The 19119-nt window shown below is 43.7% G+C and overlaps 1 protein-coding gene across 5 annotated transcripts in view; it reads left to right on the top strand.

Annotated features, from left to right (window-relative positions):
• The window catches only part of LOC125448355 (rho guanine nucleotide exchange factor 25-like), a 418447-nt gene that overhangs the window by 374033 nt on the left and 25295 nt on the right, over nt 1-19119 (top strand). For 4 of the 5 annotated variants that reach the window (XM_059643473.1, XM_048523635.2, XM_048523632.2 and 1 more), the window contains 2 exons: nt 14950-15039; nt 16182-16274. The exons of the other annotated variant lie outside the window; for it this stretch is intronic. In XM_059643473.1, the coding sequence (XP_059499456.1) occupies nt 14950-15039; nt 16182-16274 (183 nt within the window). The remainder of the gene's footprint in view (nt 1-14949; nt 15040-16181; nt 16275-19119) is intronic. 5 annotated transcript variants of the gene reach the window in all.

Here is a 19119-nt window from a genome sequence, read left to right as displayed (position 1 = left end):
GTGATGGTGCGAATGTGATGTGAGTGCGAATTTGGTGTTGGTGAGTATGTGGTGTGTGTGAGTTTGGTGTTGGTGAGAATGTGGTGTGAGTGTGAGTGTGAGTTTGGTGTTGGTGAGTATGTGGTATGAGTGTGAGTTTGTTTTTGGTGAGAATGTGGCCTGAGTGTGAGTTTGGTGTTGGTGAGAATGTGGTGTGAGTGAGAGTTTGGTTTTGGTGACAATGTGGTGTGAGTGTGAGTTTGGTGCTGGTGAGTATGTGGTGTGAGTGTGAGTTGGGTGTTGGTGAGTATGTGGTGTGAGTGTGCGTTTGTTGGCGAGAATGTGGTGTGAGTGTGAGTTTGGTGTTGGTTAGAATGTGATGTGAGTGTGAGTTTGTTGGAGAGTATGTGGTGTGAGTGTGAGTTTGGTGTTGGTGAGTATGTGGTGTGAGTGTGCGTTTGTTGTTGAGAATGTGGTGTGAGTGTGAGTTTGGTGTTGGTGAGAATGTGGTGTGAGTGGGAGTTTGGTGTTGGTGAGAATGTGGTGTGAGTAGGAGTTTGTTGGTGAGAATGTGGTGTGAGTGTGAGTTTGTTGGTGAGAATGTGGTGTGAATTTGTTGTTGGTAAGAATGTAGTGTGAGTGTGAGTTTGGTGTTGGTGAGAATGTGGTGTGAGTGGGGGTTGGTGAGAATGTGGTGTGAGTGGGAGTTTGGTTTTGGTGAGCATCTGGTGTGAGTGTGGGTTGGTGAGAATGTGGTGTGAGTGGGAGTTTGGTTTTGGTGAGCATCTGGTGTGAGTGTGAGTTTGGTGTTGGTGAGAATGTGGTGTGAGTGTGAGTTTGTTGGTGAGAATGTGGTATGAGTGGGAAATTGTTGGTGAGAATTGTGTGAGTGGGAGTTTGTTGGTGAGAATGTGGTGTGAGTGTGAGTTTGTTGGTGAGAATGTGGTGTGAGTTTGTTGTTGGTAAGAATGTAGTGTGAGTGTGAGTTTGGTGTTGGTGAGATTGTGGTGTGAGTGTGAATTTGGTGTTGGTGAGTATGTGGTGTGAGTGGGCGTTGGTGAGAATGTGGTGTGAGTGGGAGTTTGGTTTTGGTGAGCATCTGGTGTGAGTGTGAGTTTGGTGTTGGTGAGAATGTGGTGTGAGTGTGAGTTTGTTGGTGAGAATGTGGTATGAGTGGGAAATTGTTGGTGAGAATTGTGTGAGTTTGTTGGTGAGAATGTGGTATGAGTGGGAAATTGTTGGTGAGAATTGTGTGAGTGGGAGTTTGTTGGTGAGAATGTGGTGTGAGTGTGAGTTTGTTGGTGAGAATGTGGTGTGAGTTTGTTGTTGGTAAGAATGTAGTGTGAGTGTGAGTTTGGTGTTGGTGAGATTGTGGTGTGAGTGTGAATTTGGTGTTGGTGAGTATGTGGTGTGAGTGGGCGTTGGTGAGAATGTGGTGTGAGTGGGAGTTTGGTTTTGGTGAGCATCTGGTGTGAGTGTGAGTTTGGTGTTGGTGAGAATGTGGTGTGAGTGTGAGTTTGTTGGTGAGAATGTGGTATGAGTGGGAATTTGTTGGTGAGAATTGTGTGAGTTTGTTGGTGAGAATGTGGTGTGAGTGTGAGTTTGTTGGCTAGAATGTGGTGCGAGTTTGTTGTTGGTAAGAATGTAGTGTGAGTGTGAGTTTGGTGTTGGTGAGAATGTGGTGTGAGTGTGAATTTGGTGTTGGTGAGTATGTGGTGTGAGTGGGGGTTGGTGAGAATGTGGTGTGAGTGGGAGTTTGGTTTTGGTGAGCATCTGGTGTGAGTGTGAGTTTGGTGTTGGTGAGAATGTGGTGTGAGTGTGAGTTTGTTGGTGAGAATGTGGTGTGAGTGGGAAATTGTTGGTGAGAATTGTGTGAGTGGGAGTTTGTTGGTGAGAATGTGGTGTGAGTGTGAGTTTGTTGTTGGTGAGTATGTGGTGTGAGTGTGAGTTGGGTTTTGGTGAGTATGTAGTGTGAGTGGGAGTTTGTTGTTGGTGAGTATGTGGTGTGAGTGTGAGATTGTTGTTAGTAAGAATGTGGTGTGAGTGTGAATTTGGTGTTGGTGTGTATGTGGTGTGAGTGTGAGTTTGTTGTTGAGAATGTGGTCTCTGTGAGTTTGGTGTGGGTGAGTATGTGATGTGAGTGTGAGTTTGGTGTTGGTGAGAATGTGGTATGACATTTGTGATGGTGCGAATGTGATGTGAGTGCGAGTTTGGTGTTGGTGAGAATGTGGTGTGAGTGTGATTTTGGTTTTGGTGAGTATGTGGTGTGAGTGTGAGTTTGTTGTTGGTGCGAATGTGGTCTGAGTGTGAGTTTATTGTTGGTGAGAATGTGGTGTGAGTGTGAGTTTGTTTTTGGTGCGAATGTGGTCTGAGTGTGAGTTTATTGTTGGTGAGAATGTGGTGTGAGTGTGAGTTTATTGTTGGTGAGAATGTAGTGTGAGTGTGAGTTTGGCTTTGGTGAGAATGTGGTGTGAGTGTGAGTTTGTTGTTGGAGAGTATGTGGTGTGAGTGTGAGTTTGCTGTTGGTGAGAATGTGGTGTGAGTGGCAGTTTGGTTTTGGTGAGTATCTGGTGTGAGTGTGAGTTTATTGTTGGTGAGAATGTGGTGTGAGTGTGAGTTTATTGTTGGTGAGAATGTGGTGTGAGTGTGAGTTTGTTGTTGGTGCGAATGTGGTCTGAGTGTGAGTTTAGTGTTGGTGAGAATGTGGTGTGAGTGTGAGTTTATTGTTGGTGACAATGTGGTGTGAGTGTGAGTTTGTTGTTGGAGAGTATGTGGTGTGATTGTGAGTTTGCTGTTGGTGAGAATGTGGTGTGAGTGTGAATTTGTTGGTGAGAATGTGGTGTGAGTGTGAGTTTATTGTTGGTGAGAATGTGGTGTGAGTGTGAATTTGGTGTTGGTGAGAATGTGGTGTGAGTGTGAGTTTGGCTTTGGTGAGAATGTGTGAGTGTTAGTTTGTTGTTGGTGAGAATGTGGTGTGAGTGTGAGTTTGGTTTTGGTGAGAAAGTGGTGTGAGTGTGAGTTTGGTGTTGGTGAGAATGTGGTGTGAGTGGCAGTTTGGTTTTGGTGAGTATCTGGTGTGAGTGTGAGTTTGGTGTTGGTAAGAATGTGGTGTGAGTGTGAGTTGTTGAGAATGTGGTATGAGTGGGAAATTGTTGGTGAGAATGTGTCGTGAGTTTGAGTTGGGTGTTGGTGAGTATGTGGTGTGAGTGTGAGTTTGTTGTTGGTGAGAATGTGGAGCGAGTGGGAATTGGGTGTTGCTGAGAATTTTGTGATTGGGAGTTTGTTGGTGAGAATGTGGTCTGAGTGTGATTTTGGTGTTGGTGAGTATGTGGTGTGAGTGTGAGTTTTGTGTTGGTGAGTATGTGGTGTGAGTGTGAGTTTGGTGTTGGTGTGAATTTGGTATGACATTTGTGATGGTGCGAATGTGATGTGAGTGCGAATTTGGTGTTGGTGAGTATGTGGTGTGTGTGAGTTTGGTGTTGGTGAGAATGTGGTGTGAGTGTGAGTGTGAGTTTGGTGTTGGTGAGTATGTGGTATGAGTGTGAGTTTGTTTTTGGTGAGAATGTGGCCTGAGTGTGAGTTTGGTGTTGGTGAGAATGTGGTGTGAGTGAGAGTTTGGTTTTGGTGACAATGTGGTGTGAGTGTGAGTTTGGTGCTGGTGAGTATGTGGTGTGAGTGTGAGTTGGGTGTTGGTGAGTATGTGGTGTGAGTGTGCGTTTGTTGGCGAGAATGTGGTGTGAGTGTGAGTTTGGTGTTGGTTAGAATGTGATGTGAGTGTGAGTTTGTTGGAGAGTATGTGGTGTGAGTGTGAGTTTGGTGTTGGTGAGTATGTGGTGTGAGTGTGCGTTTGTTGTTGAGAATGTGGTGTGAGTGTGAGTTTGGTGTTGGTGAGAATGTGGTGTGAGTGGGAGTTTGGTGTTGGTGAGAATGTGGTGTGAGTAGGAGTTTGTTGGTGAGAATGTGGTGTGAGTGTGAGTTTGTTGGTGAGAATGTGGTGTGAATTTGTTGTTGGTAAGAATGTGGTGTGAGTGTGAGTTTGGTGTTGGTGAGAATGTGGTGTGAGTGGGGGTTGGTGAGAATGTGGTGTGAGTGGGAGTTTGGTTTTGGTGAGCATCTGGTGTGAGTGTGGGTTGGTGAGAATGTGGTGTGAGTGGGAGTTTGGTTTTGGTGAGCATCTGGTGTGAGTGTGAGTTTGGTGTTGGTGAGAATGTGGTGTGAGTGTGAGTTTGTTGGTGAGAATGTGGTATGAGTGGGAAATTGTTGGTGAGAATTGTGTGAGTGGGAGTTTGTTGGTGAGAATGTGGTGTGAGTGTGAGTTTGTTGGTGAGAATGTGGTGTGAGTTTGTTGTTGGTAAGAATGTAGTGTGAGTGTGAGTTTGGTGTTGGTGAGATTGTGGTGTGAGTGTGAATTTGGTGTTGGTGAGTATGTGGTGTGAGTGGGCGTTGGTGAGAATGTGGTGTGAGTGGGAGTTTGGTTTTGGTGAGCATCTGGTGTGAGTGTGAGTTTGGTGTTGGTGAGAATGTGGTGTGAGTGTGAGTTTGTTGGTGAGAATGTGGTATGAGTGGGAATTTGTTGGTGAGAATTGTGTGAGTTTGTTGGTGAGAATGTGGTGTGAGTGTGAGTTTGTTGGCTAGAATGTGGTGCGAGTTTGTTGTTGGTAAGAATGTAGTGTGAGTGTGAGTTTGGTGTTGGTGAGAATGTGGTGTGAGTGTGAATTTGGTGTTGGTGAGTATGTGGTGTGAGTGGGGGTTGGTGAGAATGTGGTGTGAGTGGGAGTTTGGTTTTGGTGAGCATCTGGTGTGAGTGTGAGTTTGGTGTTGGTGAGAATGTGGTGTGAGTGTGAGTTTGTTGGTGAGAATGTGGTGTGAGTGGGAAATTGTTGGTGAGAATTGTGTGAGTGGGAGTTTGTTGGTGAGAATGTGGTGTGAGTGTGAGTTTGGTGTTGGTCAGAATGTGGTGTGACTGTCAATTGTTGTTGAGAATGTGGTGTGAGTGTGAGTTTGTTGTTGGTCAGAATGTGGTGTGAGTGTGAATTGTTGTTGAGAATGTGGTGTGAGTGTGAGTTTGTTGTTGGTCAGAATGTGGTGTGAGTGTGAATTGTTGTTGAGAATGTGGTGTGAGTGTGAGTTTGTTGTTGGTCAGAATGTGGTGTGAGTGTGAATTGTTGTTGAGAATGTGGTGTGAGTGTGAGTTTGTTGTTGGTCAGAATGTGGTGTGAGTGTGAATTGTTGTTGAGAATGTGGTGTGAGTGTGAGTTTGTTGTTGGTCAGAATGTGGTGTGAGTGTGAATTGTTGTTGAGAATGTGGTGTGAGTGTGGGAGTGTGGGAATGTGGGAGTTTCAGCTTCGTGTAGGTGAGAATGTGTTGGGTGTTTGGTGTTGCTGAGATTTTGCTGCCGGTGGGAGTTTGGTGTTGTTTAGAATGTGGTGGGAAGCTGTTGTTGGTGAGAATGTGGCCTGTGTAGGCATTTGATGTTGGTGAGAATGTGGTGTGAGTGGGAGTTTTGTTTTGGTGAGAATTTGGAGCAAGTGAGAGTTTTGGTGCAGGTAGAGTTTGGTACAGAAGTGGTAGGAACATTTTTATAACTTATTTCATCCTCCAGCAGCTAGTGTGTTTTTTGTGGCATTCATTAGGTGAGTGAGTCAGTCACCTGTTCATGTGTTTGAGGACTTTATTCCCCCATCTGCAGGTAGTAGTTTAAAGTGGCACTCGGAGGAGTATATATTGAATTAAATCTATTGCTTAACTGTTGTAACTACTCACTATGGCTATAGATATCAGTTGAGTGACATTTTGAAACTAGAACCTAATTAATTACATAAAACACAATGAAGATGGAAGAACAGGTGATGTGTTGTGGCTGTAGTATGTGGGAGCTGCTGAACACCAATGTGAACCACACAGCCGCACCTCCAGTACGTGTCAGCAGCTGAGCTGATGAGGCAGAGTCTGAGCTTCAGACACAGCCACACATTGGGGGAGGGAGAAAGTAACCTGGAGGTTTTGTTCCAGGATACAGTCACAGCCCTTAGGCTGGGCACTTCTGATTTGGTCTTCAGTCAGGCTAGGGGTGGTTTAAGTGTAAATAAGACAGCTTGGAGGTCCAGAGGTTGCACTAAAGGAGCCTCAGCGCCTGGAATTGTTCTTGCTCCCTGTGTGGATGAGAGCTGGGACTGCAGGGTGAAAGAGCAAACTGGGGACAGTATTGTGGTGCAAGGAACCATTCCAGTCAGAGGAAGAATGGAGTTGTTGAAGGGATAATCAGCATATTTAGCAGGATTGATACAGTTCTCTATAACTGAGACTTTGAACCCTGAAGACTGTATTGCCTGCCTGGTGACAGGGTTACGGGACATCTACTGGGTGAAGTGAAACTTGAGGTGAAAGGAGATTTACAAATACAAGCATCAAAGTTGAGGCTGTAGAAAAAGTACATTAGTGTGGGTAAAGAGTAACAGAATGGAATCAAGTGTACACTAGTCACAGTGCATCAGAGAAGATGTTACATGCAGGGAATAACAATGAATAAAAATTGAAATCATTTTATCAGAATGTGTGGAGCATCCGGACAAACATAAATAAAAGGTTTCAGCCTATTGCCATTACAGAGACATGATTACAAGGTGTCCAAGATTAAAAAATAAATGTTTCAGGATATTGAAAAAGACAAGCAGAATGGCAAAGGTTGCAAAGCTAGCCCTGATAATAAAAAGGGATACTATTTTTAAAAAAAGAGCCTTAGCTCAAGCAGTCAGGAAGCAGAATCAGGAACAAAAGCATAAGTTGCTGGAAAAGCTCAACAGGTCTGCCAGTGTCTGTGAAGAGAAATCAGAGTTAACGTTTGGGGTCCAATGAACCCTACCTCAGAACAGTACGGGTGGAGATTTAAGAATAGCGAGGTCAGAAAATGCTAGTGGAAGCAGGTTATCTGCCCCAAATGTTAATACCATTTGAAAGTACATTAAAGAATAACTTGTTTTGATTTGTAACAAAGATGATTGAGACTGGACCAATCTAATTGGCAAATGTTGTCTGGAAAATGCGAAACAAAAATAGAAATTGCTGGCCAGACTCAGCACGTCTGGCAGCATCTGTAGGAAGGAAGCAGAGTAAACGTGTCAAGTCTGGTGAATTTTCATCAGAAAGGATGGAAAGCCATATAATGTGATAATGTGAGTGTGGGTGAAAATGAATTGAATCCCAAGAATCATCATTGAGTTCAATACTTTTACAGCCTGATTCCATCCTTCTATTTTTTTATTCCCCCCCCCCACACCAGGCCTTGTCATGACACAAATTGTTTTAGCACAGCCAACTCATCTTCTCTTAGGCCTATTATCATATTTCTTTGCAACATTACAAATATTTTCTTTTAATCAAATGCTGTCCTTAACTTATAAACATGCAAGCATACAAAATAGGAGCAGAAATAGACTACTCAGCCCTTCAAACCTGCTCTGTCATTCAGGAAGATAATGGCTGATCCATTAATGCATTGAATTCCACATTCCCATCTATTCCTGATAACCCTTGATTCCCCTGACTAACAAGAATCTATCTACTTGCCACTATTAGATGGGGTTTTGGAGAGATCATGTCTGGAATACTGTACACATTTCTGTTCCGATTTCCATATTTAGGGAGGGATCTGCTTTTATTGGAATTTAGGACAGGGACCACATTCTGATCTCTGTGTCTAAGGAGGGATCTACTTGTTTTGGAGGTGGTGCAGTGAAGGTTCAATTAATTGATCCTTGAGGTAAGAGGATAGTCCTGTGTTGAGAGACTGTTTAAATTAGGTTGGTATTCTCTGGAGGTTAGCAGAATGAGCAGGGATCTCATTGATTATGAAGGGGATTTTGACGGGGTCAGTACTGAGAGGTTGTTGCCCCTGGCTGGGGAATCTAGAACACGATGGGGGGAGGAGGTTGGGGAACAGTCTCAGGATAAGCGGGTGATCATTTCAGACTGAGATCAGTCTTCCCTCAAAAAGTTTTGAATTTTCACAAATCTCTACCTGAGAGGGTTGGAGATGCTCCATCACTTAATGCAATTAAAGCCAAGATAAACAAAATTTTGAGCTCTTAGGAAATCAAGGGAGCAGGTGGGAAAGTGGAGTTGAAAACCCAGGGTCAGCCAGGATTATATAGAATGATAGAGCAGGTCTGAGGGACTGGATGGTCTCCTATTCCTAATTACTGTGTTCAAAAACTGCCTAAATGTTTTGATAGTGAGCCCAGCATAAGGCACAATCATGTTGATTGGTCAGGGATGCCATGATCCGTTTGTTTTCAGTTCCACAATCATCTCAGTATTGGCCATGGCTCCGTTGATCAGCACTAATGGCTTTGAGTCAGAAGATGGAGAACTAAGCCCCATCCCAGTAATGTATACAAAGTCTGAGCTGATCCTTCCAGTGCTTAGGAAAGGTGTTCTGTCAGGAGTGCAGTCTTCAACTAAGACTGTATCTGATCTCTCAGGTAGACAGAAAAGTTCTCATGCAATTGTTTTGATGAAGCACAGTGATTTTCCTCCTGCTTATTAGTTTACATATGACCAACAATACTTAAAAAAGCAGTTTTGAATTTATAGGCCGTGGGTTAGGGGAGTCATGGCCTTGTGGTATTGTTGCTATACTGTCAGTCCAGACACCCAGGTAATGATCTGGGGACCTGGGTTCAAATTCTGCTCTAGCAGATGGCGGAATTTGAATTCAATAAACATCTGGCATCAAGAGTCTAATGATGACCACAAAACCATTTTTGGAAAAACGCCATCTGACTCACTGATGTCCTTTAGGGAAGGAAACTGCTGTCCTTACCTGATCTGGCCTACATGTGACTCCAGACCCACAGCAATGTGGTTGACTCATAACTGCCCTCTGAGCAATTAGAGATGGGCAATAAATGCTGCCTGGGCAGCGACACCCTCATTAATTCATGAACCTTGCCTGTGGAGATTAGCAGAGCCGTTTTGAGAATGTAACAGCATGATATTCTCAGCATATATTGAATTGCTGGGCTTCTTCTCAGAAAAGATTGTAGGGAAGATTAATTTTTCATTGTAGGGAGCTGCAGAATAGAAGGGGAAGCTTTTGGAGTGAATAACTTAGTTGGTTGAGTGAAAGGTTGCAAAATGGTGTTGTAAAACAGCAGCTGCTCCTTGGAATAAGGTGAAGAGGAGATCTGTTCTGGGCCAGTTCCACTGATATTTATCAATGATTTGGTGGCAGGAGCTGTAACAAACTTGGATGGGGTTGTAAATATCATGGACCCAGGTATCTGACAAATTAGGCCATTTGGTCAATAACCAGAGGATGCACTTAAAAAATCTACAGAGTGATCAATCTGGAACGGAAAACAAATTGTGACTGAACCAAATAAATGCAAACTTTTATTTTAGAAAGCAGCACGGGGAGTGATTTAGAATTTTTAATGGAAAAAAGGCTATTATTTGTTAGGGAGAAAGGACTGCAGATACTAGGAATCTGAAATTAAAAGTGCGTAAGAATTCAGAAGGTTTGGCAGCATCTGTGGAGAAAGTTAACATTTCGAGTCTGGCATGACTCTTCTTCAAAACTAAAGGGGGTTCATTTTAGTTCTGAAGAAGCATTTGGACTTAAAACCTTGATACTTTCCTTTTCCACCACTGTTGGCAGACCTGCTGAGTTTCTTCTGCACTTTCTGTTTTCATTATTTAATAGGATTGCCCACCTGAACTGTGAGGGAAGGCTAAGGGAGCTACGGATTTTTTATATCAGGAAAAGGATGGGCCAGGGAAAGCTTTTCAGAATAGTTCAAACTTTGAACTGCATAGAAATCCTGGATTCCCACAACACAATGTTAATATTCTCACAAGCCCGAAGACAAAGAGGCACATTCAGATTTAAATATGGAAGGTGAAACTTATTCATATTCAGATGAATAAATATGTGAATTAACTGTCTCGGGACTTGGTGGAAGAGAAAAGGGTTATAGCATTAAAGAGGTGATAAAATTTTGGAAGCATAGGTTATTGGTGAGTGAAGATGTCAAACAGAACAAGGGCTCTATCTTTGGGATATACTGATCAATAGAGATGGCTTTCTTTTGCTTGATAATATGCTGCCCCTGTAGGAAACCGGACATATTTGTGCAGGGCGAGGCATTTCAGTACATTAGCTCAGCTCACATGGCTAGCACGGCCCTAGCAACTGAGTTGGATTTGACAACCCAGGTACAAACTGAAACCCTGGAGAGTTAACATCATGACTGACCAGGAAGAATGAGGGGTTACCATCTAACTGAAAGGCGAGCTTTGATTTTTTTCACTTTTCTATGACGTTGGCATTTGCAATGTCAGTTTGGAATTTCAATTACATTTAATTGACTACAATCATTATTTGCAAGTGCCATCATTGAAAATGAACTAATTTGGACGTTGGCCACTAGATCATACGTGGCAAAATGGCCCAGAGTTTGGGAGCATGATTGGTTATGGGCAAGTTCATAACTTCACAGTGTGGTCAGTGCCCATGGTTAGAACCATTTCATCCAAAAGAAAGGACTGGATGTACAATTAGGGAACTTGACCTATAGGCTTTCCACTGACCTGTGCTCAATATCATCTCCCTCCTGCACTCTTAGGTCAATTATTGTTGTTCAGGGTGGGGGTGTGTGATGGCGAACTTGACTGAATGTGTCATGTGAATGTGACCCCCTTCCATCGTGCTTCCCATCTAGCCCAGAGTGTGGGAGTTGGGAGGTCATGTTGCAGCTCTTCATGTCATTGATTAAGCCACTTTTGGAATACTGCATTCAATTCGGGTCTCCTTGCTACAGGAAGGATGTTGTGAAACTTGAAAGGGTTCAGAAAAGATTTACAAGGATGTTGCCGGGGTTGGAGGGCTTGAGCTACAGGGAGAGGCTGAATAGGCTGGAGCTATTTTCCCTGGAGCATCGGAGGCTGAGGGCTGACCTTACAGAGGTTTATAAAATCATGAAGGACATGGGTAGGGTGAATAGTCGAGGTCTTTTCTCCAGAGTAGGGGAGTCTAAAAGTAAGGACATAATTTAAGGTGAGAGAGGACAGATTTATAAAGGACCTGAGTGGATAACTTTTTCACACAGAGGGTGGTGCGTGTATGGAATGAGCTGCCAGAGGAAGTGATGGGGTCTGGTACAATTACAACATTTAAAAGGCATCTGGATGGGTATATGAATAGGAAGGGTTTAGATGGATATGGGAGAATTGCTGGCAAATAGGGCTAGATTTAATTTAGGATATCTGGTCAGCATGGAAGAATTGGACCGAAGGGTCTGTTTCCGTGCTGTACAGCTCCATGAGTCTATGAATCAACTTCAAATGCTTCTGCCCGTACCCTGAATTGCCATGGAAACGCATGCGTTGTGACACAACTTCCAGCTTGCACATTTGAAAGGTGGCCCCAAGAGTACCGAATGGGAAACAATTGCCATCACTCGAGTGCCGAACTTCAGCCAAGGGTGGGGCAAGTATTTCCAGTGAGACTGCCCTGTCCCCCTCCTGCAGAGGTTTCTGTCAGAAGTACTGCAGGTTTGTCTCTGACCAGGGGATGATGTATTTTCAGCAGTCAAGAATGTTGTCGTAGAGTCAACAGCTGGGACTGGGACCTCCAGCATCAGCACCTCGCACTCCATGGCTACTGTAAATTAGTAAACCATCATTAACTGCCTCACAGCTCCAGGGACCCGGGTTCAATTCCCCCCTCAGACAACTATCTGTGTGAGGTTTGCTCCAGATGCTGCAGTTTCCTCCCACAGTCTAAAGATGTGCAAGTTAGGTGGATTGGCCATGCTAAATTGCCCATAATGTTCAGGGATATGCAGGCCAGGTAGATAAGCCATGAGAAATGCAGGGTTACAGGGATATGGTAGGGGGTTGGGTCTGGCTGGGATATTCTTTGGAGGGTGAGTGTGGACTCAGTGGGCCAAATGGCTTGCTTCCACACTGTAGGGACTCTATGATGATTCTATGAACCATTTTAGGCCATCGTACTGTTTATGTTGAATTACAGTAGCGTAAAGGAGTAGGCCATTCAGCCCACTGAGCCTTGCAAAAAAATTTGTATCATCCATGACTACAGGTGAGGTGCCAGATGACTGGACAGTGGCTAATGTTGTGTCTTTGTTTAAGAAGGGATGTAAGGAGAAGCATGGAAACTATAAACCTGTGAGTCTGACTTTGGTGGTGGGTAAATTGTTTTAGGTGATTATGAAAGATAGGATTCATATCCATTTGGAGGGGCAAGGAATAATTAGAGATTGTCAGCATGGTTTTGTGAGAGGGAAATCTCACAAACTTGATTGAGTCTGTTTTGGGGAAGTAACCAAGAAGATTGATGATGACAGAACAGTAGACATTATTTACTTGGATTTTAGTGAAACCTTCGACAAGGTTCCGCATGGTAGATTAAATAGTAAAGTTAGATCATATTGGATTCAGGGTGAGCTTGCCAGTTAGATATAAAATTGGCTTAATGGCAAAAGAGAGAGAGTGATGATGGAGAGTTGTTTTTTGGACTGGAAATCTGTGACCAGTGTTGTTCTACAAGAATCGATGTTAGGTTCATTGTTGTTTGTTATTTAGATAATTTGAATGAGAGTACAGAAGGCATGGTCAGTAAGTTTGCAGATGACACCAAAATTGTTGGCATAGTGGACAGTGAAGAAGGTTATTTCAGATTACCAAGAGACCTTGATCAGTTGGGTCAACGGGCTGAAGAGTGGCAAATGGAGTTTAATTTAGATAAATGCAAGGTATTGCATTTTGGTGAAACAAACAAGGGCAGGACGTATATAGTTAAGTGTATGGACCTGGGTAGTGTTGCACAACAGAGGGACCTAATGGTTCAGTTACATAATTCTTTGAAATTTGTGTCACAGGTAGATAGGATCGGTTAGAATGTGTTTAACACGCCTGCCCTCATTGCTCAGGTTTTTGAGCTTCGGAGTTGGGATGTCATGTTGAGGTTGTACAGGATGTTGGTGAGCCCTGTTCTGGAGCACTGTGTCCGGTTCTGGTTGCCCTGTTATAGGAAGGATATTATTAGTTGGAGGAGGCTCAGAAGTGACTTACCACGATGTTGCCAGGAATGGAGGGTTTAAAGGAAGTGGCTGGATAGGCTGGAACATTTTTCATTGGACCATAGGAAGTTGAGGGGTGACCTTATTGAGGTTTATAAAATAATGAGGGATATAGATAAGGTGAATGGCAGGTGTCTTTCCCTGAGGGTGAGAGATTTCAAGGGCATGATTTTAAGTTGAGAGGTGAAAGATTTGGAAAAGACACGAGGAGTAATTCTTTTACACAGAGAGTGGTTTATGTGTGGAATGAACTTCCTGATGAAGTGGTGGATGTGGGTCCAGTTACAGTGCTTAAAAGACACTTGGCTAAGTACATGGACAGAAAATGTTTGGAGGAATATGGGCCAAGCACAGACAGGTGGGACTAATTCAGTTTGGGATTGGGGTTGGCATTATGGTTGGTTCGAAGGATCTGTTTTCATGCTGTATGACTGTATAAGCCAGCTCCAACATTCAACTGGGCCATGGCTGATTTTCTTATCTCAACTCTATTTGCTTGCACTATCACTTGATACCTTTACTCTGTTGATCTCTGTCTTGAATGTACTCAGTGATTGAGCTTCCACAGCCTTCTCTGGTGAAGAGTTCCAAAGATTCACCACCATCTGGGTGATAAAATTTCTCCTTATCTCATGCAGAAAAGGCCTGCCATTTACCCTGAGACTATGTCCCCTGGTTCTAGACTCTCCATAGCTGAATGGGTGGGAGCTCGGGGGGCCAAGGGAGACTGCATCGACTCTGTCAAGCCCTGTCAGAATTTTGGGAGTGTCAATGAGATCATGTGACTGAGCCCTAGAGAATACATCTTGCTGTCTCCTCATAGGTCTTGCTGGCCATCTTCAAGGGGACAAATGGCATCTCTGAGCCCCTGTTATTCCTATGCAGCATAAACATTAAACATCTTGCAGTTAGCCCGTATGTGGAGTCAGAGACAATTTCTTCATCCACCTTGATACAGTTCCTTTAATAGAACCCATTTAAAATAAATCAATTGACATCTCCCTGAAAATAGCCTACAGCAGAGTGGCATTAAGCATTGACAATCTCAAAGCTTTCATCTTCCAGTCTGTGCACTTGTATTTTTCCAAAGAAGTACAGTGAAAAGTGTTTAAGTCACCATGCTCTAAGACCAATAATAATAAAACAATTAAAACAAAGCCCATCTTTGTTCCATTCACAGCTCATGGATTCCCAAGGTCAAGGGACCACAGATATCAATGATTCATCAGTCTTGGGTGAAGGATTATTTTCGTGGGTATTTATCTTTCGTAGTCATCACAAAGTGCAGGAAATCCTGCCATTCTTTTGCCCCCTCATCTCTATTTTAAAACAGTTTCCTTGATCCAGAATGTCTTTTGTGCCTCCTGTTGTGGCACAATAAGTGCCTGCCTCCTGCGTTCGTCACAGGCTGCTGGGCCTGGTATACCATCAGTCGATGCTGAGGGGGCAAACACTCCAGCAGCTTGTGATCAAAGGACATCAGCTTCAAACTCTCCAAACTCCTTCTCTCCATTCTCCCTTTGAATGGTGGATGTTGGGTGGCAATGGCACAGTCAGCAGTGATATTCCATAGCCAGTTGCCACTCATGACGCCGTGGGGCTTTGGCATAAGCTCGGCGAAGCGGTTCGTTCAGCTCATCACGGTTGTGCTGCCATTAGCTCCTCCAACAGTGTCTGCCATTAGCTCCACTCACAGTGTGCGCTTTGATACAAATGCAAGCTTAATGGCCAGAGAAAGAGCATTAAAGGGACAAAGACAGGAATGAAGATCTTCAGTTTATGTTACAAGAGGACATGTGGGGCCTGTGTGGTGTGTTCTTGTCTGTCGTTAATTCCCAAGTAGAATGAACATGTATTATTTTCCAGGAAAGACGGTTACACATGTACGTGGTTTATTGCCAGAATAAACCTAAATCAGAGCATATCGTCTCCGAGTACATCGATACCTACTTTGAAGTGAGTGCCCTTTCATTTTGGTTTGATGTTGCACACAAAGTGCTTGGATTAAGTTTGACAGTGATATGCCCTAGAGAATCTCTTCATAAATAGGGAAACTAGATGGCAAGGTGGTTTGCTTGTCACCTTTTCATCTTTGCAAGGATGACTCTATATCCATTGCAGGCTCCATTCTCACTGCTAATTGTAAAGATTTGACAGAAATAGTGAGTGCAAGCCTGGAGCAATTAATCCAGCAGTAATTCATTCAAAATTAACCCTCACAAGTTATAAAAATGGGGAAAACGAAGTGTAGACTTGGTGACTGCTTCACAGAACATCTACGTTCTGCTCGCAAAAAAGACCTGGAACTACCAGTTGCCTGCCACTTCAATGCACCGCCCTGCTCCCTGGCCAACATCTGTGTCTCTGACTTGCTGCAGTGTTCCAGCGAAGCCCAGCGCAAGCTGGAGGAGCAACACCTCATTTTCCACTTGGTGACCCTACAGCCCTCCGGACTCAATATTGAGTTCAATAATTTTAGGGCCTAAACTCTCCCCTGTCCCAGCCCCCACCCCACACACCAGGCCTTGTTACCACACAGCCTGCCATTACACACCCCCTGTTGTTAGTCACTAACAGTCCCCATTAACCACTATTCACCCTCCCAGCCTGATCGTTAGCAACTCCTTTGTCTGTCCAACTGTCTTTCTCTCTCTTTGGGCTGTATCCTATCATTTACTCCCTACCCCATCCACCTCCCTGTTTCCTGCCTATAAACTGATGTTTTCCCAGCCACCCTCAGTTCTGAGGAAGGGTCACCGGGCCTGAAACGTTAACTCTGTTTTCTCTTCACAGATGCTGCCAGACGTGTTGAGCTTTTCCAGCAACTTTGTTTTTGTTCCAGGCTACAAGGTGGACTGATATGGGAAATGGGTTTAAATGTAAAGCAGAGTAGATTGAGGGGATCTTTAGTTAATGGGTGACTAGCTATCACTCCCTGAATTGACACACAATACCAATCTGAGTGTGAAATACATGTGAAAAGGACTAAGAGTCAGCAGTTTCATTCAGAGAATGTGGTGAGCCATAGTGTGGGTAATTTTGGGGAGACTTACGGCCAATTGACCTGCCAAAGTAACGTTTTGTCCTTGTTTTTTCAGGAGCTGAAGCAACAACTAGGCCACAGGCTTCAGCTGAATGACTTACTTATCAAACCCGTTCAGAGAATCATGAAGTACCAGCTTCTGTTGAAGGTGGGGAGCAGTCTGTTCATGCCTGGGCCTACTGACAAATAAACAATGCGTTGCGAGGGAATGTTTGTCATGGCTTACATTAAAGTCCTTCTTGCGTTCCTTAGCTGATCTGTTTATTTTCTCCAAATGCCTTTTACCACTATTGACATACCCAAACTAGCGAATCCATTGACCCCAACAACAAAGATGTGATACTGAGGATAATTAGTGGCCAGAATGCATTTAGAGTTGTGTGTGGTTTACAGCAGTTTTAATTAATTCTATTCTCATCTGACATCTGCCTGAATTAACCCTGTGGCTTTGCTCTGCCAGTGCCAATGTTTGCCAGCTACTAGAAATGCCACCCCTGCAAGACAACTCTGCCACGATTTTCCTCATCTGCTAAAGCAGGGAGGCACTGGTTGCTGTGCCCAGGGGCTGCCCAGATCGCTAAATCCAGGCAGACAGTGGGCTGCATCTGATTTCTTGTGAGTTGCGACTGGTATTCTGCACCGCGCAATTTTACTGTTTGGAACTCAGGAGTTTGAATGCGCTAAAGCAGGCGCACAATTGAGCATGTGGCTGCAGTAACGCCACTGGACTGTTTGCAAAAATGTTAACGAGCTGAAAACAGTGACAGTTTCCCCAAAGGTGTCATGCAGCGCGCGTGGCTCATGTGGTTTCCATTGCTGATTGGCTTCACAGAATGACCCAGAGGGCCCTGCATTCTCCTTTGGCCCCTTAAAGGCAAACCCCACTGCTTCTTGTGACAAATAAAACTTTGCGGTCTGAGTTAGAAACTCTGCTGCAAGCTCAATTGATCATCTTGTATGAACTCCTTCAGCTCCACAACTATCCTGGAGTCTCCAGGAATTAAGTATTAATCTCTTGGATGCAACTGTGAACAACACAGGAGGTCAAGTGTCACAAAACATTGAGTTGAGTGAGAGAGTGTGTGTTTTACTCGCCTTGAACACTTGTTGATTGCTGATACCAGTGTTTGAGAGGGGCTGATGGTGGGGGGGCTCTTTGACTGGATGGGACAATTGAAAGGCTAGAGGTCATGTGACATAATCTCCAGGAAGATGTGCGCACAGAGTTGACAACTCAACTCCAGCAAATGAGGAGTGTGCACATGTTCGGTCATGTGTTTTGAGAGCCATTGCATGTCAATTTGTAGGCATTTTTACTTCTTGCAATGTGAAAGAAAATGTCATTCATTTGTGCCTTTGAGATAAGGGATGTCTTCTGAGCTTTTCTTAAGTCCAGATTCGAAAATGTTCTTTTTCTGTCATGGAACAGTGAAGTGTTACGGTATTTGAATGGAAGAAGTGATGTAAAATGAAATACCATTTTGTTGCGCTTTTACTGAGGCATCTTCAAGTGTACCACACTGAAGCAAGCCTTAGGCCATTCTGGTCTATCTGGTTCTATGAGTGTCCCCTCATCTCATTCATCTCAGCTTATCAGTATTATTCTTCCAGTTCATCCTATCTCCAATACAAGTTCGCAGTAGAAAACGGGCAACTCCTTATTCCTGAGATAATGGGAACTGCAGATGCTGGACAATCCGAATTAACAAAGTGTGAAGCTGGATGAACACAGCAGGCTAAGCAGCATCTTAGGAGCACAAAAGCTGACATTTCAGGCCTAGACCCTTCTAGGGTTGTGCTCCTAAGATGCTGCTTGGCCTGCTATGTTCATCTGGCTCCACACTTTGTTAACTTCTTATTCCCCTCAGTTCTTGGTTTTGCTATGAGGAGAGGCATCTTCTCAGTATCTACCCCATCTAACCTCCACCCCTCCAAACCCCCAGAACCTTATATGTTTCAATAGGATCACCTCTCATTCTTTGAAACTCCCTTGAGTATCAACCCAATCTGCTCAACCTTTCCTCATAAAACAAAGGCCTTCATCCCAAGAATTGGTCAACAGAGCCTACTCTGAGCTGCCCCCAATGCAAGTCTACATCTTTTCCAAACTAGGAGACCGCAACTATATGCGGTAGGTGTGGCCTCACCAACGTCCTGTGCATTTGCAGTACCATATCCTTACTTATATATTCCAACCCAATTACAACAAAGGACAGCATTCCATTTATCTTCTCAATTACTTGCTGTACCTGCATGCTGACATTTTTTTTATGTGTTAAGGTACCTTGATCCCTCTGTATCGCAACATTCTGCAGTCTCTCTCCAGTTAAATGATATTTTGCTTTTCTATTCTTCCTATCAAAATCAATAACCTCAGATATTCCCACATTATATTCAAGTTTCAAACATTTTGCCCACTTACTTAACCTCCCCATACCCTTTTACAGGCTCTTTGTATCGTCCTCACAACTTGCTTTCCTATCTCTCTTTGAATCATTAGCAAATTTGGCTTCCGTATACTCAGTCTCATTATCCACATTGTTAATTTGGATGCAAGTGGCTATGGCTTCAGCACTAATTCCTACAGCACTCCATTAATCGTAGCTTATAACTTGAAAATGTCCCATTTATCCTGACTCTCTGTTTCTGGTCAGTTAGCCACTCTCTATCTGCACCAGTATATTAGCCCCAGCATCTTAGTCTCTTATCCTGTGCAGTAACTTTTTTTTAATGTGGCACCTTTTAGCAATCCAACTGGTTCTACCTTACCTATCCTGATTGTCACATCCTCAAAAGCCTCTGTTTATCAAATATGGTTTCCCTTTCACAAAACCATGTTGGATCTGCCTGATTGTGTTATGATTTTCAAAATAATATGCTATTACTTCCTTAATAATGGATTCTGGCATTTTCCCAATGACTGATGTTAGACTAATTGATTTCTGTCTCCCAGCTTTCTTGTATAGGAGTATAACTTTGGCAATTTTCCAATC

Source organism: Stegostoma tigrinum, chromosome X (assembly GCF_030684315.1).
Source record: "Stegostoma tigrinum isolate sSteTig4 chromosome X, sSteTig4.hap1, whole genome shotgun sequence".
Taxonomy (NCBI): Eukaryota; Metazoa; Chordata; class Chondrichthyes; order Orectolobiformes; family Stegostomatidae; genus Stegostoma; species Stegostoma tigrinum.
The sequence above is the reverse complement of the archived record's forward strand: the minus strand, read 5'-3'. Positions and strand labels throughout refer to the sequence as shown.